The sequence below is a fragment of the Gracilinanus agilis genome, chromosome 1 (genome assembly GCF_016433145.1).
Source record: "Gracilinanus agilis isolate LMUSP501 chromosome 1, AgileGrace, whole genome shotgun sequence".
Taxonomy (NCBI): Eukaryota; Metazoa; Chordata; class Mammalia; order Didelphimorphia; family Didelphidae; genus Gracilinanus; species Gracilinanus agilis.
In genome coordinates, this window is record NC_058130.1 from 132341634 (window position 1) to 132356182 (window position 14549).

Consider the following 14549-nt stretch of genomic DNA (forward strand, 5'->3'; position numbering starts at 1 on the left):
TTGAAATATGATATTCAGATAGGCAAGAGAACTGGGTCTACAACCAAGGATCACCTACCCATCAAAACTGACTATATACTTCCAGGGGAAAGTATGGGCATTCAACAAGATAGAAGATTTCCAAGTATTTGCACAGAAAAGACCAGGACTAAATGGAAAGTTCGATATCCAACCACAAAAACCAAGAGAAACATGAAAAGGTAAATAAGAAACAGAGGAGAAAGAAAGAAAACTCTTATTTTTAAATTTGCCTCTTTAAGGGCTTCAATAAGATCTAATTATTTGTATTCCTATATGGAGAAATGTTAAGTGTAATTCTCTGTAGTGAACTCTATTCACTATTATAATATCCACTATTATAGTAATTAGAAGAATTATTCACAGGGAGAGGTTGGAGTGCTAAATGGTCTAAGATGATAAGGGGGTGGGTGGGAAAGATGGGGGTGAATAAGTAGAGGACACCAAGAGAAACTTGAATGAATAAGAAAAATAGGATATTCTCTTACACACAAAGAGGGAATAGGAAGGGGAGGGGATGAATACTATTATAAGAAGGAGAGGAAGAGAGCATTAAGAGGTAATATTTAAACCTTACTCTCAGTGGAATTAACCCTGAGAGGGAAGAGTAGTTATATCCATTGAGATATAGAACTCTATCTAACCCTACTGAGAAAGTCAGAAGGGATAAACCAAGGGGAGCAGAGGAGTGGGGAGGTCAAAAAAGGGAGGGGAGGAGAAGGGAGAGGGAATTCATTAGGCCTTTAAAATAAAAAGAGGGGAATAACAAGGGAGGTGGTAGAAAAGGTAGTAAATCAAGGGAGGGGACAAGGGTTACTGGTTTAAAACAAATCACTAGTTTAAAAGGAAATAGCCTAAGAAGAAGAGGTAGAACTAAGAGAGGATACCAAAATGTTGGGGAATACACAATTGATAATTATAACTCTGAATGTGAATGGGATGATTGATTATACTAAATTAAAAAGCTTTTGTACAAACAAAAACAATACAACCAAAATCAGAAAAGGAAACAACAAATTGGGAAAAAATCTTTATAACAAAAAACTCTGACAGGGGTCTAATTACTCAAATATACAAGGAGTTAAAGCAATTATATAAAAAAAATCAAGCCATTCTCCATTCGATAAATGGCCAAGGGACATGAATAGGCAATTTTCAGATAAAGAAATCAAAACTATCAATAAGCACATGAGAAAGTGGTCTAAATTTCTAATAATTAGAGAAATGCAAATCAAAACAACTCTGAGGGTATCACCTCACACCTAGCAGATTGGCTAAAATGATAGTAGGGGAGAGTAATGAACGTTGGAGGGGATGTGGCCAAATTGGAACATTAATGCATTGCTAGTGGTGTTGTGAACTGATCCAACCATTCTGGATGGCAATTTGGAACTACGCTCAAAGGGCTATAAAAGACTGCCTGCCCTTTGATCCAGCCATACCATTGTTGGGTCTGTACCCGAAAGAGATCATAGATAAACAGACTTGTATGAAAATATTTATAGCCGCGATTTTTGTGGTGGCAAAAAACTGGAAAACGAGGGTATGCCCTTCTATTGGGGAATGGCTGAACAAACTGTGGTATATGCTGGTGATGGAATATTATTGCGCTAAAAGGAATAATAAACTGGAGGAATTCCATGTGAACTGGAAAGACCTCCAGGAATTGATGCAGAGTGAAAGGAGCTGAGCCAAAAGAACATTGTACACAGAGACCAATACACTGTGGTAAATAGAATGTAATGGACTTCTGTACTAGCAGCAATGCAATGACCCAGGACAATTCTGAGGGATTTATGGAAAAGAACACTACCCACATTCAGAGGAAGAACTACAGGAGAGGAAACACAGAAGAAAAGCAACTGCTTGAACACATGGGTTGAGGCGGACATGATTGGGGATGTAGACCCGAAACTACCACACCAATGCAACCATCAACAATTTGGGAAAAAGTCTTGATCGATGACACATGTTAAAACCAGGGGAAATGCTCATCGGCTATTGGGGGGGAGGGGGAGGTCGGGGGTTGAAAGGGAAAGTAAGAACATGAATCATGTAACCATGATAACTTTTCTAAAAAATAAAAAGTATTAAAAAAAAAAAAAGAAATTCTGTCATATCACACTATTAATTTAGATTGAGCATGAAGTCTACTAAAGCCCTTAAATCTTTTCCAGATGAACTGCTTTTTAGGTACCCCTCTCTCCCCTATTTATCTGTGAAGTTGATTTTTTTTTTTAAATCTAGTATATGACTTTACATTTTTCTCTTTTAAATTTCATTTAATTTTATTTAGCCCAAAAGTTATCCTGTCAAAAAACTAGATCTGGGGCAGCTAGGTGACAAAGTGGACAGAGTCCCAGGCCTGGAGTTGGAAGGACTTCAGTTCAAATCCAACAGAGGCCTTGGACATTTTCTAGCTATGTGACCCTGGGCAGGTCACTTAACCCCAATTGTCTAACCCTTGCCTTTCTGTCTTAGAATTGTTACAACAGAAAGTAAGGTTTAAAAAAATAGATTAGACTGATATGCTTTGTTCTTGATGAAATCTTGCTAACTCTTTATTGATTACTTTTACTTTCCTAGATGTCCTCCCCCCTTTCAAAAAATGTAACACTTTTCTTTCTCTAAACATGGATTATCTTTTCTGTTTTCTACATGTTTCAAATATCAATGACAATGGCCTAGAATAACATCTATCAGTTCTTTCAATACTGTAAAACATAATTCATCTGAGCCTAGTGACTCCTGCCATCTTCCTATTTGCACTGGCTATCAATTCCCTATTAGCCTTTACTATTTTGATCACTATCATCCAAAGATCATCCTCCTTGGCAAAGAAAAATAAAACATCATTGAAACTGCTTTACCTTATCTCTTGTCCATTATCATCACTTCATGTAAAGGATAATTTAATGAAGCAACTTCCATTTGTATTCATAGTTTGATGTCTCCTTATAACTTTAAACCATCTGCATGTAATCCCATTAAAAATTCAGCATTTTAGTGATAAGTTCCAAGGAATAATCCTAGATATTAGCTGTGTATGAAAATCACAAATCGATAATCATAGCTTGAGTAAAATAAGAAAAAACTGTTGCCTACAGTGCCTTGCAGAGAAAAAAAAAAATTCTTGCCAAGGGGAGTTTGCACATGTCTTCCAACATCCTGGAATGTGTCCAGATGCTCCTGAGGCTATAGGTTTATGATTTCTCAATTAGCTACAGAATGATTTTGGCTGTCTTTATAGCAACATATATGTAACAGAGGCTACATAAGCTGCCATACAGATAGGACAAGCTGATCCACCTTCAAGATGTCCCCACTGGGAGAAAGAAGATCCAGCTGGGCAGACTCCTTCTGGGATGAATTTGTATAATCTTTTGCATAAAATATAAATACCTATTAGCTGATAAAGCTCAACTTCTCTGGGAGGGTATCGAAACTCTAACTGAAATTTATAGCTTCTTTATATAGTTTTGTTCAGAAGATTATTTACCAGTATTGTTCTTTTATATTCATTTACTACAAGCATCAGAAAGTTAACCTTTCTTTGATTCTCCTCTTTTCCCAAAAATAGCTTTAAAAAACACATCACTGGGGGGCAACTGGGTAGCTCAGTGGATTGAGAGCCAGGCCTAGAGACAGGAGGTCCTAGGTTCAAATCCGGCCTCAGACACTTCCCAGCTGTGTGACCCTGGGCAAGTCACTTGACCCCCATTGCCTACCCTTACCACTCTTCCACCTATAAGTCAATACACAGAAGTTCAAGGGTTTAAAATTAAAAAAAAAAAAAAAACACATCACTGGAGAACATAACCACATTGATAAGATCAAAGCCCCATTGTAGCATTAGAGTTCGGGTAATCTGTGGTATATACAAATCATAATACTAATACTTTTTCTGCCGACATTAATTTTCACACAAAAGCTCATTGCTACCCTCTCCCCCCAAACTTCCCACCTCCCAACCCCTGCAACCCCCAATTCTTAAATTTCACCAATTTCTGGATTTCCTCACATACATGAATTTTCTAAATATACCGTTTTGTTTAACCTCTTTCCCTAACCTGTTCCTTGTGAATAAGGTCTACTTTTCCAGAGCCATATTCCAATCATGGGTATCATCCTACAAAGTATGTTGTGATAGTCTGCCACCCAGTTTTCTTAGTCATATTTTGTACAGACATCCGAAGCTAAGGCTTTATTAGTTTTCTTGGATGTTTATCTCTTAGGAACATCTGAGTTATCTCTACTATTCTTCTTTGAAAGTTATAGCTGCTCTAGTTTATCTAGATGGTTTCTTTTAGCTTTCCTCTTTCAGCTTTTGTCCTTTTGATTAGATTTGCAGACTTTAAGAAAAAACAATAATATTTAAATGCAATCCATCTCTAGCCAAAAGAATATTATTCCTATATTTGAAACCCCAGTTCAGAAATCCAGATCATATTCTCAGATACTATCTAACCAGCTGTGTGCTTCCCAAATCCACTGCTCTCTTCAGAAGCCCTTGATCAATGACAGTGACATCAATACCATCTCTTTCTCATAAAGTTTCTCTTCTAAGACTTTATGATCTTTAGAAATGCTTTCTATAGTTATTCCAGCAGCAACATCTGTGACCAAATAAAATCACCAGGTGAGGACAGTAGCTATGCAGAGCAACAAGAACAAGTTCTTAAGAAATTCACTGGGTAGTTCCAGATCCATCTCTTGGAGAGAGACATCACATCTATTTTTAATCCGGCTAACAAACAATCGCCATTAATCGCCTCTTCTTCTTCTGACCTTTACTGTATGATTGCTCACCTGCCGACATCTGTGGATCCACATCATTATTCCTTAGAACACAATGCAGTTACTTCCTCATCAGAAGATTTAGCTCTTTGCTCCATGGGAGAAGAACCATCTTGTCTGGTGCTTGGCACCCAACAGTCTCATTCCCTTCTCATCTGTCACAATCTTTGACCCTCCAATCTCCTGACACAGAATTTCTCCCTTTTGCTTCTTCAAGATCCCTTTTCTTGTTTTCCCACTGATATCTCAGAATCAGAGGATCCTGTGACCCTGTGTCCCTTTTTTTTTCCATTTGTAAGGAAACACTTCATTTTCTTTGATGATCTGGCGAGATGGGGCATTCTTCAAGCTTCCTTAGCTTCTCTTCTAAGAGGAAGACAAACCTGCATAGTTTGATTATACCTTCTCCCACTCAAGCTGAAAGTAAAATCAGGGAACAAGGCTGCTTATAAAAAAGCATACCAGTATAGGGTAAACTTCAGAGATATGTCCCCTTCTTCTACCTCTTGAATAGAATTCTGGATGGACAATGAGCATAGACTCCCACACTCGGCCAAAAATAAAGAGTAAGATGTAGGAGGCTGAGTTTGCAAGGAGGAAGCTCAGCTGCCTACATACTAAAGGTAGAGAGAGAAAAGAAAAAAAATATTTTTTTTCATGACCATATACCTAGATATCTTCCAAGATACAAAAATTCTGCCTTCACACTTTCAACTTAAATTTAAAAATGGGAGCTCCATTTTTTAAAAAATCTAGTTCTTAAGTTGTTTTCTATCCCACATAGTAATTAAGAGTCGTCTGGAAAATTAATTTTGCACTAGGAGCCAGATTTCTAAATCTTTTCACCTTATTCTCCTATATGCACTCTCTTGTTTTCTAATTTTAGTGCCCCCTCTCTTTTTCTCAAATTCTGACTTCGCAAATCATGGTCCTAGTTCTAGATAAGGAGAATAAAGCTTGTATGAGTAAAGTTCAATGCTATCAGCACCTTCCCTCAAAAATATGAAATATTCAACAATAACAAAAACAATATGTATTAATTTTTGGTATGTCACTAAGTTTTATTTCCTCTTTTTAGTTCCAAAATGTCTCCAATTACTCCTTTTCCAATTCCATTCTCCTACATTCCCATTTATAAGTTGTCAATATATTTCAAGTCCAGACAAAATTAATTTGGGAAGCTCTTCTCTAATGAGTAACCTAATGTTCTTGGTACACTGAAAAAAAAACAGCATTGGATATGGAAATAGAGGCCATGATTATGAATTCTGTTACTTAATGCTTATGTGATTATAGCTATATTAGTTCTCTGTAGTGCCATTTTCCTCAACTTTTGGACTATATAATTTCTACAGTTCCTTCTAATTCTTGAACCTTAATTCCTATTTAAAACTCCTCAAATATTTTTGTCTCTTTCAATCTCTATATACCTACCTTCAACCTTTTCAACTTCTGCTATCTACATCCCCATTTCATTTCCAACAGGTTAATAATAATATCTTCCTCCCAGGACCTCCAATCTAACAATGGTGCTCTGAGCCCTTCTCTTACAGGCTTTATGAGTGACAGAGATCTGAACACAGCACATTCTAGGAGGCATAAGAGATTTGCTTATATAAATGCATGAAGGTATAATATGGATTGTTGAATTCAGAAACAGCAAGTATAGTCAAGATTAGCTGAAATGTAGAGTTCTCAAATTCAATTTAAGTCAACAAGGTTTTTCAGAAAAGGCAAATGGAATTAAGTGACTTGCCCAGGGTCACAGAACTAGGAAGTGAATAAGACCAGATTTGAACCCAGGTTCATAAATATAAACCTGGGGGGCACCTGAAAAGCCCTGAAGAAAATTGCCAATCCCTTACTGCTCTTCTGCCTTGGTACCAATACATAGTATTGATTCTTGGGCAGAAGGTAAGGGTTTTGTTTATTTTTAATGGCATATCTAGAAAGTTCATGGTGCCCTAAACAGAAATAGACAATTTGGAGCAGCAGAAGATCTAAGGGAGAAAATAATGAATTCTACTGCAAACTATTTAACAACCATTTGACATGACCATTTAACAATCAAATAAGTAAAAATAAGGAGAAATACAGATAAAACAACTCTTAAGACTACACCCTAAACACAACAAATTGGTAAATATGGCAAAAAATAGAACAGTCAATAAAAGAGGGAGTTGTATAAAGACAATTAATAACAATAAAGTGTTAATGTAGCTATGGATTGGTCCAACTATTCTGGAAAACAATTTTGAGTTATGCTTAAAAAGTGACTAAAACGTCTATACTCTCTGCCCCAGGGATGCTATTATTAGGTATATACCCCAAACAGGTTGGGGGGAGATAGGAGAGAAATTCACACCTAAATAATCACAACATGGTTTTTGTGGTAGCAAAGTACTGGGGGGGAAACTCAATGATTAAAAAATGGCTAAACAAATTATGAAAAATATAATTACTGTACTATAAGAAACAATGAATTGGATTGTACAGAAAAACCTGTATAAATGAATTAAATCAATTAGATGCCTACTATGTGCCAAGCACTGTGCTTGCTAAGTTCTGGGAATAGAAAGAAAGACAAGATAGCTCCTGCTCTCAAGAAGCATGGAGTCTAATGGAGAAGACATCATACAAACTACTATATGCAAACTAAATAGATACAGGATAAATTGGATATCATCTCAGAAAAACAGCAATAAAGAGGACTGGAAAGAGCTTCTTGCGAAAAGCAAGACTTTAATTGAGACACAAAGAAAGCCAAGGATGCTAAGAGGCAAGAGATGATGAGAAAGAGCATTCCAAATATGTAAAACAGCCAGTAAAAAAGCTCAGACTCTGAGATGGAATGTCATGTGCAAGGACAACCAGAAAGCCTATGTAAGACAACAGTTTCAATAGAGTAGTCTCATCAGGAAGATAAAACAAATGGCTTGATTTTTGTTTGTAAAAAGGCAGAGACCCAGGCTTTTTTGCCAACAGTTGAAAAGAAACCAGTAATAATGCAAATGAAGATGACAAAAATGGGATGCAAGGTGAAAGCTCCTAGAGCAAATGGAAGAAGACAGGGTCAAAGAGGCAAATAAAAGGGCTAGGGCAGATCCACCTTTTTGTCAGAACAGGAGCAAAGGAGTAGAGACCAAGGGATAATGATGATGAGGGATACTCAGTGCAGAAGTACAGGAACTGGGAATGGAAGGAACTCACAACAACTGGACTCATTTTCTCAAAGAGAGTAATATGAAAGAAAGATTAGAACCTAGCACATCTATAATCCCGACTCCTCTCCTCTGTAAAGTTCCCAATTTTAAGGTATTTAAAAAATTCAATTCTCTGTTCCCTTCAACTTAATGGCATTAACTACGAAATGGGAGAACTTCAAATAAGTTAGCATAATGTAGTACTTTAGGGTTTACAAGGTTATGAGAGTAAAAATATATTATTAAAACAATGAACGTTAAATAAAAATTGTAATTTCATGCCATACCTGATGAAATGTGTACTTGAATAACAGTGTCAAAAACTCTACCACAGGGAACTGGGAGTAAGATTCTATCCTCCTCAAATGGACACTCACAAAGAGACGAAGAAAGTCAGTAAACTTCTCGATGTAGCTAAATAAGAAAAAAGAGTACAATGTAAAAATCTCAAAGTTTACCTTCAATGGAAATAACTTAATAAGATAAATGAAATGCAAGATTAAACAGCCCAAATCCTTTACATTACCAAAACACACTGATTTAACCAAAATATTTTCAGTTTAAAACATAAAAGCCTGTATCAGTTACCTACAGGACACGCAACCCTTCTCTCCATTAATACCTGAAACATAGCAGAAAAGTAACTTTAATGCTTAGATAATAAGGCCTTCTGATAAGCTACTACTCTCATACTTCCCCAACTACTTAGTGGCATGACCCATATAAATTAAATAAAAGTAAATTGAGTTAACAATTAATAGGTAGGTCACATCACTTGTATAGAACAATTCAAGGTAAACAGCATTTTACTCTGTGATTTATAGAGGTGAAAATTCATTAGTTAGAAGGCATAATTATGAAAGTATAAATATCAAAAACCACAGAGACAAGCTGATGATCTTCGAAAGGGTTTTAACAAGCTACTAAAATAGATGTAGATTTGTTTTGTTCTTTTATTTCTGATGACAATATCTAATGTTCCAATTATCTCCAAAATTTTTTTCCAACAGGAATGAAATTTTTTAATACTTAGAAAGATACAGTAACCTGCCACTATATAGAATCATAACATTAGAGCCTGAAAAGGACCTTGGAGCTCACAGAGCCAGGAATCTGAGAGTCCTCAAGGAAGTAAAATGACTGACTTGCCCACTAATTGCAGGAATGAGATAGACTCAGATTTTTAGATTCCCCACCCCATCCCCAATTCAGTATTCATTCCACTACATGATGCTATCCCAACCCCAAATCCAAAGATCCTCCTATGACCATTTCATAGATAAGCATGTGCCAAAAACAAGGATAACAAAATCCTTTGATTAAAATGCACAACACATCACTCTCACATTCAGAAACTGTCATTTCAAGCCCCTAAATACCAAAAGGTGATTGGAAAATGAGATGGATAACATTTTTAAAATGTTAATTAAAAAGATACAAAGAATCATCTGGCCTAGAATCAGGCAAGTCTACTAGTAAAAGAAATCTCTAACTGCAGTCACTTGGTACCACTTCACTTCACTCAGTTCTCTCAGGCCACCTGAGATGACCGATGTCACAGGAACCCTAACTAACTTGATCATGGTTGGCCATTCCTTACTTTGGGGCCCATATTAATTCCAGAAAGCATACATAGAAGTAAAAGGATTTACAAGTTATATGGTATTAATTATTTCATAAGGAAAAAGGGTGAGTGGATCAATGGACCAAATACTTAGGAAGATTAACATCAATAATATTTCATGCTATTATTTGCCCCTTTCATCGGAATCTCCAGAGGTACTGAATAGGTATGACCCCTCCTTTTAATTATTCAAGTAAAGAGATCTGTCTAAAGGTCCCTCTCCAAATCAAACAAAAGTGGAACCTCCCCCACCCTAATCTAGCTTCTTCCATATTAAATTTGTATGTGTATATTTAAAGCATTTCAATTTTTTGTTCCTTAGAAAATACACTCAATTCTCAGTCAAGCAAGCTAATGGAGCACAGAGATTGAATGCACAAACCAATAAAGTACAATATAAAAACCTCAATAATCTCCAGGCCAACCTCTTTATTAAAAAATTAAATAAACCAGATCAAGCAACAATACTAACTAATCTACATTCACCTCATTTTCCTTCCCTTGCCCACCTTCTGGTACAGGTGCTAATGAACAGTGGAAGAGTTAAGAGATAAGAAATTGTAGAGAAAAAGAATAGAAGCAAAGGACCCAGGTAAGCAGCTTCTGGATAACTGAAAATTGACTATCTTTTTTTTTTTAGAATTTGTTATAACAGACTCAGAAGAGTCATAAAGCAAGCACACAGTATTTTTCATATCACCTGTCTGTACATGCAGAGCTCGCCTTTCACAGTGCAACTGGAAGCATATGATTGAAATACAAAAATCAAAGGAAGCAAAAAAGTTAACTTTAAAGTTCATATACAGATAAAACTACTCTGATTTTTCACCCACATCTAACCCCAGGGCTGTGACAACAGCACTGCCCTGAGAGTAATACACAAGCCAATTAATTTGTTAATTTAGTTTTTAAATCCTTACCTTCTGTCTTAGAATCAATATTAGGTATTGGTTCCAAGGCAGAAGAGTAATAAAGGCTAGGCAATTGGAATTAAGTGACTTGTCCAGGGTCACACAACTAGGAGGTATGTGAGGCCAGATTTGGCAACTTATTTTTAATGGCATGTCTCATAGTAAAAACTGAGAAGACAAAAAATAATGAACTCAAAGAAAGGAAAAAGTAAGATATTTTAGAGAATACCATTTCAACTCAAATTACAACATGACAACTATCTTTTCACTGACTTGTTATAAATAATTAGAGCAGTATTAGAAAGTCTTTCTAATTAAAATGAGAAAATATTGGAAAAACTGTTTCAAGAAAGCACTAGTACACTTAATTGATCCAGTCAAGTTGCTAATTAAAAGCATATCAAATTAGAGAGAAAGAACTTTATTACTCTAACAGGGTATGAGTTATTTTCACATGTATATAAAGTTTAATGTTTGGAATGGATAGACAATATATTCTTACACCAGTTTTATTTCTCTTAATGTAACAAAATTAAGCTTACATAATCAATATCCAAAATTTCAAACTAATCTCTAAATTACACAACTCCATGCATGTGTATTTACATATCATACAGTAACAACCTCATAAAACAAAACTGCTAATGGTAACAAAAAGGACACAAATTCCTCAACTAGATATAATAATCAAAAATGACCTGGGAAAGTAGTTAAAGTAATAATCATTTTTGCTTCCAGGCAATCTGTAAATGCCTACTAGTTCAATATAAAACACCCACTTGGAGGCTTCCAAACACACTCAACATGAATGTTCTTAAAATAAGCATCCAATTTCCCTCTTGCCTTTACACAGCAGTGTAGCATCTTGTTCATGAAAGGTGTAAGATACATAACTGACATCCCACTGCAAGGGAAAGAAAGAATTAGACCCTGACTCAAAGTGCTTCCATTTATCCTCAAATGGATCTTTAAAGGGGAGATAGGCAGAAGGAAAAATTAAGACCAATGGTCTTATTTCTGGGTTTCATTCAAAAGAATGAGAAAGAAGGCACAAACCTTTCTATACAAATGTGTCTATCTTTTGGTGACAATTTACTAAGTAATATTCATAAAACTGAGAATACTTCTTCATCCTAGCCACTTCCTTTTACGTACAAAAAAAAGCTCAAAACTAAAAGGCAACACCAACTGAAAAAGGGCAGATTGTAATATTCCTGTACCTCCATGTGCCTCTTCTGATGTTCCTGGCTATGAATGAGGGGCAGTTTCAGTTCTCGAACCACCTTATACCTGTAGTCAAATAAGTAAGGGAGAAAGGAAGAGGAGGAAAGAGGAGGGGGAGGAATATGGGAAATACAACAAAACCTAGAACCACCACAATCACTTTTCCAAATCAATCCCTTTCCCCTTATCCACCCCAGCCCTTTGAGCTACAGTGAGACCTGTACTTACCACAATTACCTACCTTTCTGCTCTTCTTTTGAAGCTCCAAATTCTGAAATCAAAGAGGATTAAAGACGCTATGCACAAGAGCAATGAACCATAATAACCCTTTCTGAGTACATAATTCTTACTCTGCTATGGTTTCTTTCTCTTACCTTTCATCTAGTTCTTCTAGTCTGCTCTTCACTGTATGAGCATTATTATCCTTGGTGATTTTCTGCAGGAGGTAAAAAGTCTGCTGGAACATTCGCAGTAAATACTCTTCAAATTCCATAGGCACACAGTTCTTGGACATGAGTTCATTGATGCAAGACATGGCCAGAACACCAAGCCTGCCACGTTCCTGACCAAGGACACAGTTCTGATTGCTGCCATTGACTGACGCCATCTTTCTGGCCCGAATGTCACAGCCAAATCGAGCAAAGTGGAATATCGTGGTAAGAAGGGATGGGGTGATGCTGGTAGACAGAGGAATCCAGCTGAAGAGATGGGCCAGGCACTCCAAAGCCAGGGAACAGATATACTCACTCTCTGAATCAAGGATAGGGATTGGCTGATTTAACAGTTTGGCTGCACTAGGACTCTGCAACAGGTTACTTAATAGATCACCTGGAAATTTAGGGGGGAAAAAAAATTGAAAAAGACTCTACATCCAAATCATCTTTACAGAATAAGAAACAATTCAATAATCTAAACTAGTGATGGGTAAACTTTTTAAAGAGGGGACCAAAGGAAAGGAAATATTCATCTGTCAGTCTGTTTCTAAGGCAACTCTTTTGAAGTTTCATTGTACTGTATCGTACTCATTGTATTCGTCAGATTAGGAATAATATGGAAGGGCCCAATAGAACATTTCAGCACCCCCCCCACTCCACCCCCATCTGGCCCACCCGTAGTTTGCCCATCACTGATCTAAACCATTCTCAATCAGTTTCTAAAATTATTACATACGCTAGGTTTTTTTCCTGAGAATACATATCAATATTCAAAATTAATAAGATTAAAATAAAACATGAAAGTTTTAAAAATTACTAGTATAACAAACTAAGATTTTTCCTTGAAACAATTTTTAAGTCTGTATGTTCATGGCAAACCATTTCATTTTCTTGCCCTCCTACCTTTCCAGCTATATATCACATTATTACCCCTTGTCTTTGCCTATGCACTATGCCCAGTATGCCTACTCCCATATTTCCTGTAGTTAAATTACTAACCCATCCTTCTAAACCCAGTTCAAAGCAATCTCCATGAATTATTTCCCATATCCTAGACAAAGGGAACTTTCCTTCTTTGAATTTCAAATATTATACACTGATGCTCATGTTTTGTATTATGAGTGTACATAACCACTTCTCCAAACCTACCTCCCCCCTACATGGCTTAAAGCAGTGTCACATAACAGCCAAAGTGCTAAGCTTGGAACCAGAAGATACCTCAGATCTGTGTCCTACCCCACACACTTACTTTCTATGAGACTCTGGCCAAGCCACTTAATTTTTCAGGGCCTTAGTTTTCTCATCTCAGAGAGTGGTTATGAGCACAATTTCTTTGAAAACCTTAAAAGTTGAAATGATCATTTAAAAAGTACTGAAAAAATGTAAGTCATTACTACTAAATTTTGTGTTCCATGGTAAAGGAAATGTTACATTGATGTTTATCAGTAGTAAACAACTATGTATGGTTTTTTCCCTATTATTCCATCCCTCTTTTCTGCTATTTTCAAAACTGATCTCTCAATACTGTAGAAGACTGTGTCCCTTCCATCTCTCCAAGCATAGTCTTCTCCAGTCTTCTCACCTCTTTTTGCTTCAGTAGCATCACTACATCTTCATGAAGCACACTAAAGATGGGAAGAGACCCAAGTTATGTCACTTAATTATCACTTACAAAGAGCTTTTTATACAAACACTAACAGAGTTGTCTATCTATGCCCTTTCTCATTTGAATGTGGTCTTCTTTCCAGTTTCATCTCCAAAGGCTGCATGAAGCTTCACACCACTTTCTGCAAATGTATTTTGATCTGTGCCTTCGCCCTGCTCTTCATATCTTAAACTATTGTTTCCCTTGGCTACCATCTCTCTTCATTTAACTAAGAGATTATTAATTTATTGACTAAGAATTCTGTCTTGTGGCAACTACTCTATTCTAGTCAAACTTCTACAGAAATATTCTCATGCAAATAACCATTCTTACAGAAGTTTCACTGATGTAAAGCAAAAGGAAAACCAAAGCCTAAAAACCACCTCTTCAAGCAAACACTTGCTCTCCTTACTAAGAAGATTTATTGCAATCAAGGTCAACACTAGTTTAAATATCAAACTTATTTACAAAATGTGGTGGGAGAAAACAGTGGAAGATTATTTGCATTATCACCTCACAAAACAGCAAAAAGTAGGTAGAAAATGATTCTGTTTAAAACATAGGATGGAACTAGATTACAAAATATCATCTCAATAGCATTTTAAATGAAAATATAATATACAAAATACAACAGATATACCAACATTTCTATAGCAATCTATTCTCATCAATGGCAATGGAATCAATACATTT

General features: G+C 36.2%; 1 protein-coding gene across 1 annotated transcript in view; it reads right to left on the reverse strand.

The window, feature by feature from the left end:
* XPO6 (exportin 6) overlaps positions 1-14549 on the reverse strand; it is a 115811-nt gene that overhangs the window by 58914 nt on the left and 42348 nt on the right. Inside the window, exons 7-8 of the mRNA XM_044656758.1 lie at positions 12152-12605; positions 8306-8432 (exon numbers count right to left, since the gene is read on the reverse strand). Of these exons, the coding sequence (XP_044512693.1) occupies positions 8306-8432; positions 12152-12605 (581 nt within the window). The remainder of the gene's footprint in view (positions 1-8305; positions 8433-12151; positions 12606-14549) is intronic.